Below are 14,872 nucleotides of genomic sequence, written 5' to 3'. Positions count from 1 at the left end.
TCTTGCTTATTCATGTTCAACAGAAACCTTCCTGTATACAACTCATTTGTTCAGGTGGGCTAACAAACTTCCAAGTCATAGCGATTTTTGCAAGATTGCCTTAATAAGTGCAGTCTTGTTTGAGGCCTTTCTTCCATTTATTTAAAATACGTGATACCATTCTGATGTTTGTTTCATTTTTATGAAATAGAAAAGAATTTCAGGAGTCCCTGCTATTTTTCTTCAATGAAATGAGAAGGTTTCATTTAATTTTTATCTCATCTTGACATTGGCTTTTTAAGGCTTCTCTCTCCAGTATTCCTTGTCTATTTGCAAGAGAATTTTAGGCAACATTTGTAGTTGCAGGTGTATTTCAGTATATTACTGTAAGTGCTTAGCATTTAGTGTAAATGGAGGTAGGAATCAGCAGGAATGATATGCCCCATTCCCCCTAGGTAGCCTCCAAGTGTCCTCCAGTGGACTGTCTAGTACTTTACCTTCATATGGATGGATATGGAGCCTCTGGTGACTTTTTCTACTCCATGTAGTTGTTTCCTAGCACAGTGTGTTGGTATAGATGCTTTGGGCTGCAACCTCGGAAAACTCCCAACTGAAGCTGGTTAAAATGACAACAAAAAAAATAGCTCAGTAATGTAAAATCCAGCCTTTAGGATTGGTTGATAGAGCTGATCCAGTGTTTGATTAAAGGTTTATTTTCTTCTTTGTTTTATGTTGGCTCCAGGTTGGTTTCCAGGTGTGATCAAAGTAAAATGATTTCTTTTTCATGTTTCATAAAGAAAAGCATTATATCGTAACAGTATAGGTGCTTAGTATAGTGCTGGCATATAGTAAGTACTCGTAAATACCTGATTTATTGTGTTGTAGAGGACAAAGATCCTTACTTCTTGTTGATCATTTCAAGAACACTTTGCATCTCATTGACCAGAATTAGACCACATGGCCATTCTCAGTGATTCCTTATCAAAGATTTGGTTATTCTGTTCTATTCTTTGGATCAGTTATGTCCTGTTTTTGAGCAGAGCTCAGTTTCCTAAGTATGCTTTTCCTATTGAATAGAAGAGTGAGGGGTGGGTAAAAAGAGTGTTTTGATATGGGGGTAGTGCATACAATCTGTCCATTACAGATCCAGTCTTTTCTGCCTCATTTTCTTTCCCTCTCAGGGATAGAGATACAACATATACAGTATGTTTTAGATGGTAAAATATTTAAATAAAATGCAGTTTATTTTCATAATAGATCCTGCTTTTCACCCACACATGAAATGCATTCCAGGGCCTCCTGTTTTATTTCTATCTCTGGTAATAACTTTTCTCCCAAAATGTACTTCTGAAACAGATTCATTCTGTTTTGGTACCATGTAAATAGCTCTCAGAGCAAGCAAATTTGGTTTTAAAATTTGACCCTGCCACTAAACTAATTGTGTGACTTTGGGCAAGATGCCTAACTTTTTTGATCCTCTTTCTGTCTGTGTGTGTGTGCTTAGTTGCTCAGTTGTGTCTGACTTTTGCAACCCTGCAGACTATAGCCTGCCAGGCTCTCCTGTCTGTGGGATTCTCCAGGCAAGAATACTGGAGTGGGTTGCCATTTCGTTCTCCAGGGGATCTTCTCGACCCAGGAATCGAACCTGGCTCTCCTGCGTTGCAGGCAGATTCTTTACCGACTGAGCTACTAGGGAAGCCCCTGTCTGTCTGTAAAACTGGAATAGCTACCTACTCCACAAGATTGTTACAAAGATTAAACAATATATATATATCAAAGTCTCTGACAAATAAGTTTTTTCAGCCCTTCTTTTTTAGTTCTCAGTTTTACCATATCTAAAACTCTGATTTGGGGCCAGTATTAGATATTGTTTGTATGAAATCCATTTTCTTGTCCTAAATTTTAATACTTGTATTTTTGTCATACTGCCCACCCTCAGAAATATGAAGTTAATGCCCAACTTACTTTTCAACTAGTGGTGTGATTTTTCCTTTAAATTGGTCAGTAAAGATTTCACATGTTTAGTTGAGTGATGGAGGTACTTATTCTTAGTTTATTAACTAGTTTAGTATTATCTGAACCAGAGTCCGTTTCAGGGTGACATTTCTATGTGATGCTGTATGGCTTTTCTGCTTCATATAATACACCCTCAGGTGGGATTAGTTGCCTATTTACCTCCATATAATTAATTCAGAATTTTATTTCATTACTTTTTAATGATATTAATGATAATTGCTTACATTTGTTATGTATTTGAGGCAGTGTGCTATTGTTGCTTCAGAAAAGCATGCCAGTTTTGACAAGTAGTTTTATATGATGCTTCTAATTTTTACATCTTGGCAGACTATTAAAATTATTTCCTTCATATGGAGCTAATAAATGCAAAATAGGATGTAGTATCACCCATATTCTTTGGTCAGTTAATGCATCTATTTTAATTTAACAAAGATCATATAAAAATTCTCCCTGATATTTAGGTATTTAAGTTCCCCTGAAATAATGGCAGCATTCAATTTTTTTTTTAAAGGTAGATAAAGAAGGTGGCTGTTTTTAATGGGAACTTGTGGATAGTTAACTGGGATACCAGTGTAAGTCCCCTTATAATTTGATATTTGAAGATGATAAGTGCTGATTGAAGGGAAAAATATGAAGGGATTAATAAGATGAGAATTACAAGAGGTGATTCAAAGGAAATGGGTTGAACTCAAATGAGACTTGTATGTTAGCTTGGCATTATACCAGGTGCTTAGTGTTTCTTGAATGGATAGCTTAATGAAATGAAAGAAGCGATAAAATGACAAAATGCCTCTCATAAGATTGGCTGGAAACATTGGGGAGAAAAGATGAGGCTGATTGTATTTGTCATCTTCTTCTACACAAACTGACAGTGCAGTTTTCTCTAGATGCCCCCTGTTCACCAGTTCATTCTGTTCTCTCCCTTCTATTATTATACCTCACATGAAACTTCTGAGTCAAATGGCATTTTACTTATTTTTTTAAAAAACACTCTTCTCCAGAAACTGCTTCATTTCCAGGTATCTGATTTGATATCATACTTTAGACTAAGGAATATTATTGTTATATTTTCTTATTCCAAGAAATTAAGGCAGAAAGAATAAGTAAAGGCATGATGATGTGTATTTCCTTTTAGAAACCACTTTTGGAATCTATGAAATACCTCCTGTCTTTTACTATTTTACTCATATAAATCATTTCCTTCATTTAATTGAGATACTATGAACTATGTATTATAAAAATATTTGCTTAGAATTTGAATACCAGCTATTAAATTACTTTTAATCAGGCCTTAAGTTTCTAAGATATATCTGTAGTATTTTTTGTTGAAGCTTTAACTGCATATTTTTATTCATTCAGTTGTCTAAAAATAATAAAAGTTGCAATAAAAGTTGCTGTTATTTCTCCTGGCCTGCTTCCTTCAGTTGCTTAATAACTTAACTCTTCTAATTCGTGCTTTGAAAATTTTAGGCTTTTAAAATTTTTAAACTTTTTTATTGAGATAGAATTGACATCCAACTTTGAGTAAGTTTAATTTGTACAATGTGTTGATTTGGTACATTTATATCATCACCATACCATATATCACCATCACAATATATCATCACCACCAATTTGATACATTATCATCATCACTATAGCATTTCCTAATAACATCTCTGTCATGCCAGATAATTATCTTTTTTTTTTTTGTATGTGAGAACAATTAAGATCTAGTCTCTTGGCAGCTTCAAAGTTTATAGTACAGTATCATTGATACAATAATGTCTATACTGTAATCTAGTTGTCTGCTAGTTTCACATTTGTACTTTTCACCCACCCCAGTTCCCACTTTGGCAGTGGAATTTGGTTTCTCCTGCATATAATGTCACTGTCTTGGCAGAGAATGGTCACTGCTCCGTGTCTTCTGTCCATTTTTCCTCATTTGTGGACAGAAATCTTTTCCTTGCTCTTTCTTTTTTCTACTGTTCATCAACTTATACTTTACCTTTTAATCTTTTCTATGTATTATCTGGGGCTTTCCAGCTGGCGCTAGTGATAAAGAACCCACCTGCCAGTGCAGGAGACATAAGAGACAACGGGTTCTATCCCTGGGTCAGGAAGACCCCCTGGAGAAGGAAATGGCAACCCACTCCAGTATTCTTGCCTAGAGAATCCCATGGATAGAGGAGCCAGGTGGGCTGCAGTCCACGGGGTTGCAAAGAGTCAGACATGACTGAAAGTGACTTAGCACTTTCGCACTTTTTGTGTATTATTTATCTGGTATGAGGTGATCTGCTCACTGGTTTATTTATCCACTAATGCTCTCTCCACTTCAATCTGCCTGCCCAGTTTTATTTTTCCTTTTGATATTTATTTCTGCCCTGAGTTCTATTACATACCTGTAAGTGCAAAGTAGTATAAATAGTAGAAGAACTTAAGTTCCTGAAATACATTTTTGAAAAGGACATGACTGCTCATGGATGTTCAATAACCATCCTTTTTTGATACTGAGTGGTTGGGGTAAGCCCAGGTTTCCTGTGTCAGGTTTCTCTCCTCAAATATATTTTAACTACAAGAAGTCATTTCTAATCAAAAAACACTTTTTGGTGTTTATGGATGACTACTTAAATTTGTGGTTATAAATATTCAGTCTTCAAATGCAGCTTTATGAAACATTCAGTGTATTCAGTATCACAATTTTTTTAAGCTTATGTTTCTAAACATTTTACAATGCAAATTGTAACATTATCCTTTATAAAATATATATTATGTTAACTTTGTTATTTGTGTGCATGTTAGTCTTATTTTGATTTGAACACAGATTGTATACTAGATTTAAAGAACTTGAAAATTCAGTCAATACATATTCTGATTGTTTCTGTACATAGATTTGACATACACTAAAACCAGTATTTTAAAGCTTCTAATCAGTTGCGTACCTGTACTTTTATAAAATGTGATAAAAAGGAGAAATTTGAGAACTAGGTTGGACACAGTTACAAGAAGAAAGGTGAGCAAGATCTGTAGAAAAAATTGGTTCTCAGGATGGATGCATGGATGGATGGATAAAAAGTAACACATCCTAGAGATCTTAAGGAGTCTTAATAAAGGAGTTAATTTATTGACAAATTCAGTGTGGGTAGAGAGTCCCCATTTGTTGACTTGACTTGCTTTTCTGTTAATAAAGCAGAGGATAAAGAAAACAACAGGTTTGGGGATTGGGAAATGAAAAGCCTCCAAATGGAAATGGGTCATTTGGGGGAGTATATTGAGTTGGAAGTACCTGAGGGATATCAGATGTTGGTATAGACAGAAGTCTGGAGCCAAAAAGAAGGGCTGGAAATTAGATTTTGAACATCTTCAGTATAGAATGTCTTTTGCCTTACTGTTGGTGGGTTTTGGTTTTTTTTTTTTTTTTTTTTTTGGTGAAAGACAGTTTTGGAAGAGACCATATTGGTAAACTTGTAAGGAGGAGCCTCTTTTTTGAGTGAAGATTGCTAGGATTCATTAGCTATTAGTCATTGGTGTAGTAGAGTTCCTCCTTGAAACTGTTGTAATAATCTTGAATTACAAAGAGAATGGAAGAACTGAGTTTGGAGACTTTGAGGGAATCTCAGTCAGATCAACTTGGCCAAGCATCATGGCTCACAAATGCTACTGAAACTTCAGTTTTAGTTTGGTATCTTATTTTCAGAGACCAAATCCCTAAAGTAATTGCCATCACATTCTAAGGCATTTTCCCTAGTTTAGAAATGAAATTTGTTGTTTTTTTAATTCATACTTTCAGAATTCTGGCAATCTGTAAAAAAAGAAAAAAATAATTTGCCTTTGACCTGCAAGACTACCTGACAAACCTTCCATTCTCCCACTTAAATGGTTCCTAAAACCCTGTTTCATAAATGCTATGTAAACAGATATTGTTTCCTCAGCTTGAAGGATCTCTTTTCTTCCCTCATCTATATCTTTTAGACTCTGCTATGGAATTGTCTTTTAAACTTTTATTAGAAAATTAGTTTCAGTAAGCCTTTTATTCAGTTGCGTAGATGCTGACTCAGTGCTAAAGAATCTAACGATGCAGGAGCTGCAGGAGATGGCGGGTTTGATCCCTGTGTTGGGAAGGCCCCCTGGAGGAGGAGATGGCAACCCACCCCAGTGTTTTACCTGGTATAATCCCATGGACAGAGGAGCCTAGCGGCCTACAGTCCATGAAGACCCAAAGAATTGGATGTAGCTGAGAACATCACGCATAGCCATAACAGAGTGCTTGGCATAGAGTAAAAACAGGTTGCAAACAAGCAGCATTTGCTTTAATAGACAGCAGTATTGACTACACATACCTTGTCTATATAGACTGAAGTGAAAGTAAAAGAGGAGAGTGAAAAAGTTGGCTTAAAGCTCAATATTCAGAAAACGAAGATCATGGTTCCCGGTCCCATCACTTCATGGGAAATAGATGGGGAAACAGTGGAAACAGTGTCAGACTTTATTTTTGGGGGCTCCAAAATCACTACAGATGGTGACTGCAGCCATGAAATTAAAAGACACTTACTCCTTGGAAGAAAAGTTATGACCAACCTAGATAGCATATTGAAAAGCAGAGACATTACTTTGCCAACAGAGGTCCGTCTAGTCAAGGCTATGGTTTTTCCAGTAGTCATGTATGGACGTGAGAGTTGGACTGTGAAGAAGGCTGAGTGCCGAAGAATTGATGCTTTTAAACTGTGGTGTTGGAGAAGACTCTTGAGAGTCCCTTGGACTGCAAGGAGATCCAACCAGTCCATTCTGAAGGAGATCAGCCCTGGGATTTCTTTGGAAGGAATGATGCTAAAGCTGAAACTCCAGTACTTTGGCCACCTCATAGAAAGAGTTGACTCATTGGAAAAGACTTTGATGCTGGGAGGGATTGGGGGCAGGATAAGAAGGGGACGACTGAGGATGAGATGGCTGGATGGCATCACTGACTTGATGGACGTGAGTCTGAGTGAACTCCGGGAGTTGGTGATGGACAGGGAGGCCTGGCGTGCCGCGATTCATGGGGTTGCAAAGAGTCAGACACGACTGAGTGACTGAACTGAACTGAACTGAACTGAAGGCTTTTGGGGGTAAACACAATTTGCAAGTTTTAAATATTGGCATTTAACCCTGACTGCATTGGAATAAGTTGTAGAGGGTTTTATCTGGCTCATAGGGTGTTGTCCTCAACCCACTGACTCAGAACATCTGAGATTGAATCTGGAATCCACACGTTGCTCCAAATTAATAATTTATACATACAACCATAACTTGTCAATAATGAAAAGTTTTCTCACTGCTTATCTTCAGGTTTGGGAACATAGTTGAAGGGTTCTACAACTGAAAAGATGGTAAGATAATCACAGATTATACAGCTAGAAGTAAAACATTTTAAAAGGGAAATAAAGTCTTGAAATTGGTGTTTTATGTGTTAATTACATCAACTTTCATTTCTATCTAGAGAGGAAAATCTAGTTCCTTAGTCTGTAGAAAGCAAAGTACTGAAAAGTTACTTTGAAATATTGAACAAGTCAAAACCTTTTAAAGAAAAAGTTAATTTGGTGATACCGATGTCAACAGAAATTGTAATGACTTGAACCTTGTATTAAGTTGGCCCAGAAAGGCTCTGTTAAAAGGAAATCACTGTAACATTAGGAAAACATGCTGTAGGTACATCTTCTTGCTTTGAAATTAGTTTTCTATAGAATGCTTTTTGCCTTGAGGTTTGCAATAGTCTTTGAACTGTAGAAGCCTTTATTGGGTGGTAACTATTTCACACAGCAGCAGTCAGTTTCAGTACTGCAATATTTCAGTATGAGGTATATTTCCTAGGTATTTTACCATGGTATCTTCAGGTTGGGGGTTGATTATCATAGTTGATAGTTATTTGCTGACTTATGTGTTAAAAATACATCTATTTTGCATCCAGTTTAGACACTAGAAATGAAACCATGAAGTCATACCATCCCCACCCTAGTCTCTTATCTCCCTTTAGTTTACTCAAAGGTGTATTAGTGATTTTTGTTATGTGGATTCTGTAAGTTTTTTCATTCTCACGCCTGTTTTTGAATATGTACACTTGCAGAGTTAATTTTTGTGTATAATTGTGGTTTGGACATGTTTGACATTTCATGATGTTTTGGGTTTGAAATGGTGCATCAGTGACTTCATTGCTGATTTTAAGATCAATGAATAATTATGTAGTCCAGAACTACTTCTGCCAGATTTCATTACAGGACCTTCAATATTGATAGATGAAATGTAGATTGGGTGATTTGAATTACGCATCTCTCTGCTCTTTGTGAGATTTCAGTGGAGTAGTGAAAATAAAATATTGCCATCTTAAATGGGGTTTTCTTGGTCTGTCAGTTTGCATCCTTTGACTCAGGAAAGTTCTGTCTTTTGTTGTTGTTGTTTTGTTGCTGGCTGACTTCTTTTGCGACCCCATGGGCTGTAGCCCCCCAGGCTCCTCTGTCTATGGGATTTTCCAGGCAAGACTATTGGAGTGGGTTGCCATGGCCTTCTTTCCCAATCCAGGGATCGAACCTGCATCTCCTGCATTGCCAGGTGGATTGTTTACCACTGAGCCACCAGAGAAGCCCCTGTCTTATCCAAGTATTACTGTTGGCAGGATAGATTAGATTTTGAAATGTAGTACAATCTGAATGTGTGGCTGCTGTGCCTCTTTTTATCTAGAGGAAAACAACTGGTTATAAAATATGCTTTGCTTTCATAGTACTCACTTTTTAAAATAGTCTGTTTTCTATTGCTATGGCAGCACACTAAAAGGATGTTTGAGGACATGCAATCTGCTTTGTAGGCCAGGGGAGAATAAAAGCAGTTCTCAAAGTGTTCAGATGTTGGATTTTTTTTTTTTTCTCATTCTGTAAATGATGGCAAATATTTTTTCACTTTTGATTGTCATGGTGTCCCTAGTATCTTCATTGTTCTAAAGACATTATAGGGTCTTGAAGTGGTCGTTGAATGGATTAAATATTTAATATTTAAGGGTCATAGTCATTTCATTAGTAGCTTGCTCATTCACAATATTACAACCTCTAAATATTGTTTACTGCAAATGTAGGCTACAGTAATTATACATGCATATAACAGACATTTGTGAATAACTACTAGTTCATACGAGATTATGCCTTCTAATCTTTGTTTCATTGTAGTACTTTGTAACTGACATTAGTTTATTTTTGTTAACTGAGGGTTGACCAAGTGCAGTTTTGTTGATTCTGTGTTGAAATACAGTACTAAAAGCTTGCTGATGACTCTCTCCCTTGATATAGAAAGTTTTAAGTTTCTTTCGGGCTTACATCTAGAAGTTGTCATTATATGTATCAGTTTTCAGTTTTTCCAGCAGTTGAAAAAAGACAACTCTTTAGGCATTTGGCTTGTGGATAGAAATGGCGATTTTTAGAAAATTGTTTTGTACTTTTGGCTTTTGATTACTTTTAATGGTAAAAATTTGTGGAGGCTTGGAAATTTTGAATATGTATTTCTGGAAATATCTTTTAGAAGAATTCAGAGACTTAACCTTTTTATTTGTTATTATTTATTTGTTTCTGAGTGTACTGGGTCTTCACTGTTGCACGGGCTTTTCTCTAGTTGCGGTGAGCTGGGGCTACCCTCTAGTTGCAGTGTGAGGGCTTCTCTTGTTGCAGAGCACAGGCGGTGGGGCTCACAGGTTTCAGTAGTTGCTGCACATGGACCCTCAGTAGTTCTCTAGGGGATCTTCCTGACTCAGGGATCAAACCTGTGTTTCCTGCATTGCAGGTGGATTCTTTACCTGCTGAGCTATCAAGGAAGCCCCACCTTAAAAATTTTTTTTTATTTCAAATATTCCATACTAACTATAGTACTGGTTTGCCTTTTCCTAATTATATTTATATAGCCAGTTCAGTGTTGATAAACTTGATGCCAGATCGCACCCTGTTGGTTTTTTTGACTATATTGCACAGCATGTGGGATCTGAGTTCTCAGACCACAGATCAGACCTGAGCCCCCTACGTTGGAAGCATAGTCTTAACCACTGGAGCACCAGAGAAGTCCCTGGCACCCAATGTTCTTGATGATTTGTATTCTTAAAGATTAGCGTTACACCTTGAGTTTGATGTGTATTTTTTCTTTTCTTTTTTTTTTTTTTTTTTGTCGGGGGGACAGGCTTAAGCAATATTATTACAAGTGGATGCTGTAAATTATTAGTGGTTTAATATTGCCTACACATATAATAGGGTATATATCCTAAAAGGGTAATTGCATTTCTTTTCTATCGGTTGCAAGGATGTGTGCTAGATATTTTCTAATGTGGCTTCAGGTTTAGGGGTTGGTGATCATTATTGATAGTTGATATCTTAATATCTTAGTAGGTACATCTGTTTTGCATCTAGTTTAGATAACTAGAAATGAAACTGTGAGGTCATGCCATCCCCACCCTAGTCCCTCATTTCCCTTTAGGTTTAGAAAACCAGTGGTTTTATGTTGGATGGTTTTGTATGGCTATTTGGTACATTCTTTGTGATACTTCAAATACTTTTAACAGTCTCTAAATACAATACTTATTGAAAAATCAGTAAGGGCAAATAGTTTTACCCTTTATGATAATTTTCTCATAGTCATTTTAAAAAATGTATATATCATTTTGAGATAATAAGCAGTGGTATTTAATCCATTAACACCATTGAACTTTTACTTTCAGTTTTAAAAATAATTATGTGTTCTATTTGAAGTGTTCAGTAACTAACACTTCCTATTTACTAGAAGACTTAAAAACCTGATTCTTTTTTCCATATAAACAGATTTACGTAGGATAACTTGATATCAAGTTAATTCTTACGCCAAATCTCTATTCTCAACTGTTCAAAGAAAATAATGCAGCAGTGTGTTTGTTCTCAGCAATAAATGTTCAAAGTAGTGCTAGTTGGTTGTATAATGTTATATTTGCATAGCATAGTTTCATAATTATATTAAATCTTATATACCTGAAAATTATCTTATATGACTGATTTTTACTGCATTAATTTTCTCTCTTGCAGCATTTTCAGTTAGCTTTGGTTGACTGTAATCCCTGCACTTTGTCCAATGCTGAAAGTAAGTATTATTAAATATCATAGTTTTCTGCACGTATTCAGATCACTTCATGGCAGATATAATAATAGTCATGAATGCTGTGTAATTTTTCCCCTGGAATTGCTGAGTCTAACTATATTTGTTGCCATAACTATTTGCACAAATAGAACATGTGAGACCAGTTATTTATTGTGAACATTATGTGTCTAAAACAGATATGCTAGTGAACTGGGTTTGTTGAATTAAAATTATCTGTACTAGTGAACAGGATTGATTATCTGTATATTAATTACATTGTAGATGACTTGGGGAGGTTAAAAACAGGATTGCCAGTCTTTTCGGAAATCTGAGTGTACAAAGATTCATGTGTTAGTTCACTGATTGATACTTCGTGAATTAAAATTATTGGTAATGACGAGGATATACTTTGACTTTCTATTATAGTTTTAAACATCATACATAAAGATTGTGGTGAGATTTTTCAATTAATTAGAGTGTATAAAAAATTGAATCATTCTTCATGAAAATTTCAGATAAATCAAAAGATTCTAGTTTTACAAAGTCGGTAGTTTGCTATAATTACTTTTTTAAGCATATAGAAAGGAGTTCAGTGAAGAGTTAGTAGTCACAGTGGTAAAAATGCCTGCAAATGATTGACTCAGTGAAAAAAACTGTAGAAATTTGCATATAAGATGAAATAAGATATAGTGTTTATTAAATCATTATCTAGACCAGACTAATTGTCTTATAATTCTACTAAATGAAATTTTCTGAGAAAATTTCAAAGAACTCTGTGTTCTTTAAATGAAATTTAGGATTTAGTACTGATCAGTGTATTTCCAGAACAAATGGTGGAAAGGTAACAAATGCAGCACTATTTTCATTTCTAAGATGAGGTTAAATGAGAAAAAGGATTTAACTCACTGATATATTAATTTATGAAGTGTTCATTTTTTTTTTTTTCCTTTTTTTTTTTTTAAATTTATTTATTTATTTTTAATTTTTACTTTACAATTCTGTATTGGTTTTGGCATAGATTGACATGAATCCACCACATGTGTACATGCATTCCCAAACATGAACCCCCCTCCCACCCCCCTCCCCACAACATCTCTCTGGGTCATCCCCGCGCGTCAGCCCCAAGCGTGTCATATCCTGCATCAGACATAGACTGGTATTTCGATTCTTACATGTTATTATACATGTTTCAATGCCATTCTCCCAAATCATCACACCCTCTCCCTCTCCCTCTGAGTCCAAAAGTCCGCTATACACATCTGTGTCTCTTTTGCTGTCCTGCATACAGGGTCATCATTGCCATCTTCCTAAATTCCATATATATGTGTTAGTATACTGTATTGGTGTTTTTTAAACTTACTTTTGTATCCTTAATTTTATATCCAGGTTATATAAACCATCTAAAATATAAACCCCTAAAATCCTTTTAAAATTATGGGACTAAGAAAAAAAAATTGATTTTCATTTAATTGATTGTATTTAGTGCCTAGAAAGTAACTTTCATTCGTACTTGTCAATTTGAATGATAACTTTTGAGGGACGTTTCATAACTTTCAAACTAAATATTTTTGTAAATCCTTATTTTATTCTACTCGAGCTGAAATCTTACTTGTAGATCATTGCGCCTGAGAGGGAAACACCTATGTAAAATGAGTACCAGAGGGCATATACTTTCTTGTGGAATTTGAAGAGGACAGTTCTAACAATCATGAATACATTTTTGAGCTTACCACAGCTCTCTTTCTCTTGATTGCGGAGAAAGGAAATAAGAAGGAGAGTGACCAGTGTCCTGCTTTGCACAGGACTGAGGAATTTCCCCAGACTCAGAACTATGAGTGCTAAAAGGTTTGTCACTCTAATGGAAGGCATGTGCTTTATTTAGAGACATTACACCATTATAGTTGAGTTGGTGTGGGTAGTTTATTTTTAACTATATAACTTCATAGCTACTTGATAACCATGATAATAAAGCCTGGTGTCTCACAGAGCACTCTCAAATATAGACTACTCACTTTGGGTACACATTATTACTATATAAATACCAGACTCTTTATCATCTTTGTAAAACTTACTTCTCTGGATTTTTTAATATCATCACCTATTTAGGTAAGCCACAGACTTGACTATTTTTTGAAATCTTCCATGTTACTTTGTCATACTACAAAGGTCAGAAGATTTTAGAAAGTGAAGTGAGCTTTTAAAGTCTGTAAGAGGTTTCTGTTTTATTGTACAGTTCATTTATGCATTAGAAAAACACATATACTTGCCGCTTCTAGAGCCTTTAAGAGGGGTTAATTGCACTTTGTGTTTTGAAAAGTAGAATCATGGTGATGAGAAACTTATACGATTGCCCCTTGGGATAAAATTGTTTCTTCTAGATTTAATTAAGTCTAAAAATAATGTCTTAATTTCTGAATAAAGTTTAATTTCAGAACCTTTTATGGCAATATTTGTTAAATTTCTACCTCTAATTGAGACTTGCCAAGTGGAGCTTTTTCTTATCTGTATGATTATCTTCCACTTTGAAGGGGACTTTTAAGAATTTAAATATAAATTGGTTTTCACACCACAAAAGATGATACTGGATTTAGTAACTTCTGGGATAGGAAAGCCCTTATTGAGCCTGGAGGAACTTTGGGCTGGAATTAGAATGCTACCTTACTGCTACTAATCTTTTTTTTCCATGTCACCTTTCTTAGAGGAGTAAGAAGACGGGGGCGGGGAGGTGGGGAGATGAAAATATATTTTCCATCTCTTCCTCATTCTCTAATGATGTAGTCAGATGAGATTTGGACTAGAACTCTCAAAGAGAGCTATGTTGAAAAGGGGGACTAGGAAATAAGAAAACCACTCAACAGATACAGGTAAAGGGAGAGGATATTTATATCTGTAGAACTTTTATGATTTTTTTTTTTATTATGTACTTTTCACAAAAAGTTGATCTTCATCTTTTCAAAATGATATTTTTATTTTGTCTCATCTCTGCTTATGATATTTAATGATTATGTATGAAGAGGGCAGTACTTTTGATCCAAATATGTATGATTTTAAAATTCATTATATATTTTGTTTTGGGCTTTCTGCATATTTACTTCAGCTATTCTCAGGTACTGCTCTAGGAAACAGGTGTCAAAATCCTTTGTTAATCCCAGAACTAAATAAAAAGGTACCTTTCTGGGCCTTGCCCCAAGCTCACTGAATACAATCTCAGGGATCTCTATTTTTAACTAGCATCTCAGGTGAATCTTACAGTTATGGGAGTCAGTGTGAGAGTTAAGTTTATGATACCAGTGAGAGCTTGATGATAGCTATAGATCTTATTTTTAAAGATCCAGATACATATTATGCATATAATTTTGAAAGGCTCCCAGACTCCTTGAAATCCAACTATGAAATCCAGGTAGATGGAACATTTAAAAAAAACGATTTGTCATTGGAGGATAAAAATCATTAAGTAAGCCAGAATCCAGTTTTGATTCCTGATTCATTGTTGCTTTCATTGCATCATTCATATTCTGGTGGTGCAGTATCAGGAAGAGCTGAAAATAAAAGCTGAAATATGTATATTTTTTATTTTCAAGAGGTACTTGTTAATATTGATGTTCTTTATTTATTATTCTTGCTTTCCAAGTGGTTTGACCTTTAAAAAAGTTTTTTTGAAGAACTGACAGAGAAATGCAACTTATTATCTATGATATCTTTGTAAACATTAGTATGAAATATGTAATAAAATATATAACTAAAAAGAGTATTTTTCATGGTTGTTTTAATCAAATACTGACTTTCTTTT

General features: G+C 35.2%; 1 protein-coding gene across 9 annotated transcripts in view; it reads left to right on the top strand.

Annotated features, from left to right (window-relative positions):
- Positions 1 to 14,872, top strand: part of KDM6A (lysine demethylase 6A) — a 182,319-nt gene that overhangs the window by 96,216 nt on the left and 71,231 nt on the right. For all 9 annotated transcript variants that reach the window (XR_005725456.1, XR_005725455.1, XM_040266144.1 and 6 more), the window contains exon 7: positions 11,031 to 11,085. Coding sequence is in view for 7 of the 9 variants with exons in the window: in XM_040266144.1 (XP_040122078.1) it covers positions 11,031 to 11,085 (55 nt within the window). In the remaining 2 variants the exon portion in view is untranslated. The remainder of the gene's footprint in view (positions 1 to 11,030; positions 11,086 to 14,872) is intronic.

Source organism: Oryx dammah, unplaced genomic scaffold, assembly GCF_014754425.2.
Source record: "Oryx dammah isolate SB20612 unplaced genomic scaffold, SCBI_Odam_1.1 HiC_scaffold_23, whole genome shotgun sequence".
NCBI lineage: Eukaryota > Metazoa > Chordata > Mammalia > Artiodactyla > Bovidae > Oryx > Oryx dammah.
This window is presented reverse-complemented; position numbering and strand designations above follow the sequence as displayed.